The sequence below is a fragment of the Catharus ustulatus genome, chromosome 7, assembly GCF_009819885.2.
Source record: "Catharus ustulatus isolate bCatUst1 chromosome 7, bCatUst1.pri.v2, whole genome shotgun sequence".
NCBI classification, from domain to species: domain Eukaryota; kingdom Metazoa; phylum Chordata; class Aves; order Passeriformes; family Turdidae; genus Catharus; species Catharus ustulatus.
In genome coordinates, this window is record NC_046227.1 from 33157568 (window position 1) to 33166685 (window position 9118).

The following is a 9118-nucleotide window of genomic DNA, read 5'->3' on the forward strand; positions in this document are numbered from 1 at the left end:
AAACACTTACATGGTGTTTAGGTGAAAAGTATAGCACCAAATGTGCTCACATTCAACAGTAAACTACCCCAAGTTCCTACTAAAAAAACTAATATAAAAATATCTAAAACACAAAAAATTTCAAAAGAAATTTGGTTAAAAACATCTGACAGTAAAACACATAGAATGTTCATGAACAAAAAAGAGAATCCATCAAAAATAAGCACATAAACCAACCAGTAATCCACCATCTGTGTTGGATAAAAGTACCAAATCACACAAGACCTTATGAAAGAAAAGGATGTAAGGAAATAATGTGTATAAAGAGTAAAAAAATGTTGGTTATACAAATTAAAGGATGGTTACATAATATTTGTCAGCAAAGAGAAGACTTTACCTGGTTTATTATAAAATTTGGCCCAATATTTAAAGCTCTTGGTGGAATTCTTATTTTCAGATATCTCACAGACCTTTGGATTCATAACCCAAAATCTAGCACAGGTCTAACATTCTGCATAAGCCCCAGCTGCCCAGTCAAACCCAGACCAATTCCCCAAGGGCTTTCCAATGATAAATATGATCATTAGATTAGGCTGACTTTAAAACAAGGCCAGAAATAACATTTATTCAATCTATGATACAAACCACAGGGCCCTGTGCACTTCAATTTTAGTACAATCCACAGAAATTCCCAACACCTCATTCTTTACACATCCTTCAGTTAATTTCCATCAGATTCCATGAGTGACTTGCTATAGGAGACAGCTGGAATCTGCAGTTGTTCCCATTAATTTATTTTGGTTTATTAGTCAGAACCAGACAGGGTTAAATAAAGGCTATGTTGGTTATTTAGGAGTCAAATTCAAGTTTCTGAGAAAAACTAAAGCTTGTTTTTGTGAAAGATTTTCCTGTTTCCTGCAAGGCTTTCCTTTCTACAGTGGTAGAATAGTGCCATGTGTGTGGGAAAGGCTAATATTACTTTTTACCCTTAAACATTTGCTTTTCTTGCAAGATTCTTTCCCCAAAGCTTAAGTAAACAAGCATATGGCATTCCCTAGCAGCACTCCCTGAATGTCAGAATTGTTCTGTGCTGTCAGACCAAGAGGGAACAAGAGACACCATCAATAAATTCAGATCATTCATGGCCATGATCAACTCCTTTTGCTTTCATTCTTCACACTGTGCTAAAGAGTTTTGAAAATAAGCACTGTTGTTGCATCTTTTCTAAGGTCAGAGTGAAGGATAACAACAGCTTCAAGTTCATATTGCCATAAATGTATGTATCATACAAAATCCCACATACCAATGTACTACAGAGAGCAATCAACAACCACAGAACTTTACATTGCTTTCATATCTGCATAGATACCTGCTTCTAATATCCTGAATTCTGTTAATAGCCTGAATTCTTCCTATAATTGCAAAAAAAAAAATCCATAGGGATACTCTAATCCATATACTGATAGTAACAACAGTGACATTTAAATCAGATGGAGTATCTTCTGTCTGAACAACTTCATGATCTAATGACCAAGGCTTTCACAGCTTTTGGAGCTGTTTCTTTAATTAACCAAGAGATTTTCATTACAAAATTACTGAGGAAATCACAGAGGACTCCTTAAGTTTAAAGATTCTAATACAAATTAAAATGTGCATCATATTTATATATTTTGATGCAGTTCCTTACTTTAACCAACTGCAGCACAGACACTCATTAAGAGGGACATGTTTTAAGAAAATGAATTCTCAAAAAAAGAAGAGACTCTGGTATCTTTGATATTCTGTACTGGATTCTGACCCCTAACCTGCATCATTCCCAAATTTAAGACTACTGTTAAGTTTTGTTTGTGAAAACAATTTCTTCATGCCTTTTTTTTTTTTTTCCAATTCTTGGAAAGACAAGTTATTTATATCTACAGAGCTGCCAAATAGAACTGAAACCAGCACAACAGTTGTCAGCATCTGATGTCAACTGCAAAGGCCAAAGCCTATTGAATTTTGCATATGGCAACCTGGTCTCCAGAGGGAACTTCTGATTCCAGGGAAGAAATATGGCTGTCAGACAGCCAAGTGTGACAGCCCACACTGCTGAGAACCTACAAAAGGGTTTCCCTTTTGTCTTGCTAAAGAAAGATGATGCTTCTTATTTGAAGTTCAAATAGATATAATTAGATACCGGTAACCGAAAGTAAGAATTCTGAAATTTTAACAGATTTTTGTTTCCTGTCAAAGAAAAGGTGTGGTGAAAATATACACGTGCAGCAGAAGAAATATGACCTGTCTGACAATGGGTATGTTTATAATACAAGTATGTTTTACTGCAGAAGCTTAAAAGTGTTTTATCTCACAACTATTAACACCTTAAGGAGAATTATGACATTTTTAAATTACTATTATTTACAATTGTCCATATATTACTTAGCAATACAGTAAAACAAAATTCACTTTACTACAATAACTGATTTCCACACAGCTAAAACCAAAATCTTCTTTTCCCTCTTGAGAAAAAGAGAGGTGGAAAAAGAGAAAAGAACCAGCCAAAGTAACACTGAGGCAACCCTCAGTAACCACGTGGCAAAGTTTTCTTGAATGCAAGACACAAGGTTATGAAACCAAAATAAACATTAAGGTTGTACTAATGACATGAGGAAATAAAACCAAAAATTCTGGAGCCTCTCACCTTTAGCTCTGCTGGTGTGAATTCGGCCACGAACCCAAACCTCTTCATCAGCCTTCTCCACTGTCAAGTCTTTAATGCGAACCAAAACTCTATCTGAATTACAGAAAAAAACCACACATTTTCAAACAGTTTTTCACTTTAAACTCCAAATCCACCTTCTATCACTGCTATTGATAAAACTGATAATAAATCCAAAACATTATTTTCTGAATCAATGGCATAACTGACTTACTGAAAACACACAAGATCCCATTTCCTTTCTTAGTGACTTGTACTTGATCCAGCAGCTTTAGATTGTTCAAGTTGATTTTTGACTTACACAGCAGGGTCAAACTGCACTTTACCAACAGCAAAACTCACTGTAGTTCACGGATGGCAGAACCCAGCATGGTTTTGATAGGACTTCACTGTACTACCTGCACTTATTAGTCTGAATTTCTGCTGCCTAAGGGATGTGTGCCCTGCTGCACTGTGCAGGGTCAAATCTGCCACGGTGAACCCAGCAAAACAAAGGCTCAGAAGTGACAGGACTACTCTCTCTATCTACCATACATAAGTAGGAAGAACAGAAAGAAACCACAAATAAATGTGCATTATTAATTTAAAAATATTTATTTTTATTAAAACAACAGCATTTTGCAGCAATGAGAGTATTACTGGGTAAAATGGTAACATTCATTTTAGGAGAATCTCTTTGACAACCTGATCGAGCTCTAGTATCACTGTCAGAGCCAAGACTGGATCAGAAGAACCATTCAAATCCAATGTAGCTGCAAAGCTAAATAACAACAGGAATGCATGGCTTGGATTGGAAAGGACAGATTTTGGATAGTAAAGGGAAAAAAGTTATCAAGGAAAATATTTTTAAATAAATCAGGAGTTTAAAAATTGTATACAACCATTACAAACTAATAATATGCTGGGTGCATGCTGCTATTTGTTGCATGATTCCTTCCTCACAAACTTCTCCCTAGTTTCAAAGTAACATTAAATTTGCTAAGACACTTCCACTGTAGACTTTTCTTGACAGTACTTTTCTAAATTTTGGGGGGCAAAAAAAAAACCCAACTTTTGCCTTCTCCAGATTACCATCTGCTGTTCTGGACTCCTTCCTTCTGTCTCTGCATACCAGTCACAGCTTGCCCTGCAAGCCTATTATTCTGCACTGGGGATTTTAGGGGATTGAAAAGTTTTATTAGCTTATGTCAGGGCAGTGCAGGTCTTTCTGCACAGATACATATCAAATCCAGAACAGAACAGAAGTGCACAGAGAAATGTGATAGGAATTGACTCAAATATATTCATGAAGTGTGTATGAGTGAGTGTGTGTGTGTGTGTGTGCTGGAAAGGGAGAAATGGGAATAAAGATGTTATCATCTGCCAGCAATTTCTGATATCTTTGTGTAGTACTACGGAAAACACGCAGCCGTCACAATCCACAGCTTTCAGTATTTCTAAGAATTTGATATTCAGACAGTTAAAATTACCTTAGGCAACCTGAAACTGTCTTGTCACAAATTTAAAACATTTTCTAGGCAGAAACATAAGGAGAGAATGAGGTGCTACACCTCTCATGGACCCATAGTGTTTCACCAAGGGTAAACAAGACACATTTAACACAAAAAATGTTACACGGTATTAATTATTAAAACAATTTCACCTTTCATAAAAAGGGAAATAAACAATATCCACAAGGTGACATCATAAAGCCCTTTCTTCCAACAGCAGATCACTTAATCACAGAATGGCTGAGGCTGGGAGGAGTCTCTGGAAGTCATCCCACCCAATGCCATGGCAAGCAGGGTGGCATAAAGCCAGTTATTTAAAGTCATATTCTGATGGGGTTTTAGTATTTCCAAGAAGGGAAACTTCCTGGGCAACCTGTACCAATCCCTGGTCATCCTCACATGAAAAAAAAATTTCTGATTGTGCTCATTGCCTCTGTTCCTGTTCATTCTGCTCCACTGAAATGAGCTGGACATAGCAACCATGCCACTTTGCTCCCCTCCTCTGACACTCCCCAAATCTAGTTCTTTTTTCCCTTAATGTACAGTCCAAACTCTTCTTTCTAGCATACTAAATATTCTTATTTTTCTCTCAGAATTCCAACCTCTTCTAAACATGGGGGGAGAGGATTAAAGTTCAAAAAGCTGTGTGGGATACACAAAACAACACGCTTTTACTTCTGGACCCCACCCCCTGCCTGTAACATCAATCTGGTTACTAAGATAATTTATCCTGCATCATGGAATTTACAACACTATGATCAATATTTCTGCTGTCTCTGTGTAGTGCCAGAATCTTCAAAGTACTGGAAAAATGTGAAAAAGAGAAGGCAAGTTTGACATAAAAACCTGAAAATTAAAAGCAATATTAGATGAAAGCTGCTTCCAGGGAGGGGATATGAGATAATGGTTCTGAAGGGAAAAAAAATGGAATGGCCAAAAATGGAGTTTTACTTGCAATCATATAGCCTCAAGTAGGCAGGAAGGACTTAAAAGACCTGACATGACAGGAGGCAAGAACCTCAGATAGTCAGGGCAGCCAACACAAGCGAAAGACTTAAGTGGGCCAAAAAAGAAGGCACAGGTGTGTGTGAGCTCAACAGAGCAGGGTGGAGAAACAAAGTTTTGAACCTGAGAAAAGTTTGAATTTGCCTACAGAGGAACAAGAATCTATCAGCATGGCAGAAGGACAATAAGCTTACTACTTGGAAAGGAAGATTTAGTTGTTCTGACCACTGTAAGGTGTGTGAGTGCCCTGTACAGCCAGTGACTCCAGGACAGTGCAGCAACTTGAGTAAGCAGAACAGCACCACTGCAGCTCTCTCAGAGCTGCCAGCCAGGGCTGAGCTGTGCTGGCTCTGCTCACCAGACATTGTGTGGGCTGCACACCTCGTACCACCATTGACTACTCTGATTTAGAAATGGCAGGCAGACTTCAGAGACTTCTCACAGACTGCAGAAACAAAATTAATACACTTCAGATAGATGGGAACATGCCTATCTGTGCTTCTCCACCACTCCTTGTCCCAAGCAGCAGCTCCTCCAAGACACCCAAGGCAAGTAGAACACCTTGGGGAGCTACTGATGATATTACAAATAATATCACACCCTCTGTGAACCCTTTGGTAAGAGCTCTCCCTGGCAGGAACTATGGAATCTGTAAATAAAAGTCATTAGTCTCAAGGAAGGGACTAGGCTGATCTTCAGCTTTTTTGTTACAGACATTTGGTTCTTTATTGTTACCAAATTCTGGTGCTCTGGATAATCACTTTCTAAAATTACAGAACAGCAAGGGTGCTGTAGATTGCATTTTAAGCCAAATAGAAAACTCACTCAACATTGTCCATACACTGTGAAGTTTTTTTGAACAAGGATGAAAGGTCATGGGGACAACACAACTGAATATGATATTCAGCCTTTTTTATATAATTTCCTGTAGCTTTCACCATTTTCCTTCTCAACAATTTTTTTTTCTCCAGTACTTTTGAGTGTTTCTTTTGAATATGAGACAGCTGGCATTGCTCCATGGAAGCAGGACTTGATCTGCCATCTCAATCTGCCAGCTTGGGTCCTGCACACAGTTGTTTGCTCTGGGATGTGAATCCAGGAGAGGAAACACAGAGCTGGGCTGCTTCCAACTCGTGATTTCAACTCATTCCCTTTCTCTGGCAGCTAGAATGTATTTTATTCAACAATGACTGCTCATGCAGTCTCTGCTGATTTTCTTGTCCCATTAAAGACTTGCTATAAAGCTTCAGTTGTTTTCAACTTATGAGTGCTCCTGTGACTGCTTCTCTTCTCTAAATTCTGCATTTCCCTTCCTAAGGGGGGATTAATCAAAACAACCATTCAAAGGAGAAAAAAAATCACCTAATCACAGATGATGTTGCTGTTTTACATGAAGAAGTTAGAAGCCAGTCTGTTACCTTCCCTCACTATGGTTTCAGGCACTAAATTTAATACAAAGATCAATATTTCTTGGGGTATTGGCCTGGAAGATTGTTCTCTAGCAGCTGAGTTTTTCTGAATCTCAATTCCCCATCAGGAGAAAATCAGGATTTCCTGAATTCAGAGTAGTATGACTGATAAAGCCCATAAATATTAATATCCAATATTAATGGATTTGGTGCCCATATACAGGAGAAAAGGAAGGTTGCACAAGCAGACAGATCATGCTCAGAGAGAGAGCACTGCTGTAATAAGTCACAGCAGAATTTACTCCAAACACAGAAAAAACCTGACATCTCAGGACTCTACATTATAAATAACAATAATTTAGTAATTAAAAAAAGTCCACAGTGATGGACAGACACAAAACTGACAAACTGTGTAAGGCACAGTCCAGGCAAGGGCATAGACTGTGATTCCTCTCAACCCAGAATTGAGCTCCAACAGTCAACCACACTCATGATTTTTTTTTCTTCCCTCACATCTCAATTTCCTGTTCCAACTCATGTCCATGACCTCCAGTCCAATTACCACACACCTTCAAAGCCTGGCCTTATCTTTCCTACACCCCTCCATTAAGCAGATTTCAACTGTAAGATCAGCCCACAGCTTCCTCCTTGCCAGGCTGAACAAGCTCCCTCAGATCCTGTGTTCCAGTCCCATGGTAGCTCTCCACTGGACTGCCTCCAAAATGTTAATGCTTCCCTTGCACTGGAAAGACCAAAACTGGACATGGCACTCCAAATGCACGTGTCTCACAAGTGATAAATGTAGCTCAATAAAGTGGGAAAATGCCAGTGGGATTTGAATGAAAAAGTTTGGTAAATGATTTCTCAAGGAAGTACTGAAGATACTGGGTAGCTAATTTCTTTTTTCCTTCTCTCCCAGCCCCTCTCTTGCAAAAACTTTTTTTTATTTTTCAACTGACCTGGTTTCTCTTGGGATTGTATCATTGATGACACTCCATATCTTTCCTTAGCATAATCCTAGAATGGAGGTGAGAAACATGTATCAAAGAAGCACACACAAGAAAATTGAACAACATCACAGAATTAACTGAGGGAATACAAAATAATTTGCTATAATATCTAAAAAAAAGCATTTTGGACTCATAAGAGATACATAAGGGAGAGAAGACAATTGTGCCCTGAAAGAAAAAAGTAATTCCAGCAACAGCAACCATGCATCAGGATCATTACTTGTTATACAAAAAATTAGTGTGATTATCTCTACAAAGAGCCTACTCCTCAAAAAATATTTAAGTCCTACATAAATAGACAGATTTAATATTTCCTTCCCATATTCAGGCACACTGAGAAATCCAGCAGATCATATGTAATTGTCACAGCCCAGTGGAGCTTGACTGCTAACAAAACCTGCCAGGTAAGGCACAGAGGAAGGCAGCATTTTCACAAAAATACCACAATTCTGTTCTTCCAACTAAGCCCATTCATTTCCAAATAAAATTCCTTGGTTTATTTATTTTATTCTGCTCAATACATAAACCAAAGTTTCAACTACTTTATTTGGGGAGGGTATTGCTTGTCTGCTTTTGATGAATTGTGGCGTATCTGTAACTTTAGGGAAGCCACTAATACTTGGAATTCCTTATTGCTGATGCAAGAATAAGCAAAAATTACTTAATAACAAAATGTACAGATGCTCATTGTTAATACTTTTTTTCTTCTTGAAGAAAGACCGGCCTACATATTTTCAGCACTGCTGTGATCTTCACGTACAAGGCAGAAGCACCTGGCAGGCCAGCAGGAGCCCCTGCAGAACCTCCTGCTCTGCTGGAGCAGCCCAGGTGTTCCTGGGGGGAGCAGAGCTGTTCTGGGGGGAGCAGAGCTCTTCAGGGAATCACAGACCGGGCCCGGTGAGGGGGAGTGGGGGAGGCAGGCAGGGTAAAGCCAAGGGCAGCTGAGCCCCCGGCCTCGGCCAAATCCCGCCTGGGCCCAGCCCCCCACCCCGGGGAGCCTCAACAGCGCGCCCGCCGCGTTCCCTGCGGACACCCACATCAGCCGCCGACGAGTCCTCGTTCTCCGGGCGGCGCTCCTGGCCCTGCCCGCGGCCGGCGGCGCTCGGCATCCTGCGGTGCCCGGCGCGGCCCTCACGCTCCCTCACGGCACAGCCCCGCGCACGCCACGCCGCTTCCGCGCGCCCGGCTCTCGCGAGAGCTCCGCGCCTGCCCTGCCCCGCCCGGCGCCGGCCGAGCGTATCGCGAGAGCTGCCCCGGCACGCGCTGCCCACAGCGCCCGCAGGGCGGGCTGAGGGCGGGGCTGGGGCGTGTCGCGGCTCGGAGCTCCCCTCAGAAGCCGTGCGTTCCCTCAGAAGCCGTGTGTTCCCTCCGGGAGCCGCTGCCGTCCTGGTGGCTCTCGGCGCCTCCAACCCCGCGCTGATGATGCTGAGGCGAATGCTGCGGAGCTGTGCTGGGCGGGGCGGGTTTGGTCCTCGCTCATCCTGCTCCACAGTCGTATTGTGGCCAGAGGTAACATCAGAGAGTCAC

At 41.0% G+C, this 9118-nt stretch overlaps 1 protein-coding gene across 1 annotated transcript in view; it reads right to left on the reverse strand.

Moving 5' to 3' along the window:
- DARS1 (aspartyl-tRNA synthetase 1) overlaps window positions 1-8732 on the reverse strand; it is a 36664-nt gene extending 27932 nt beyond the window's left edge. Inside the window, exons 1-3 of the mRNA XM_033064954.1 lie at window positions 8629-8732; window positions 7541-7598; window positions 2660-2752 (exon numbers count right to left, since the gene is read on the reverse strand). Of these exons, the coding sequence (XP_032920845.1) occupies window positions 2660-2752; window positions 7541-7598; window positions 8629-8700 (223 nt within the window). The 5' untranslated portion in view covers window positions 8701-8732. The remainder of the gene's footprint in view (window positions 1-2659; window positions 2753-7540; window positions 7599-8628) is intronic.
- Between the last annotated feature and the right edge of the window lie 386 nt (window positions 8733-9118).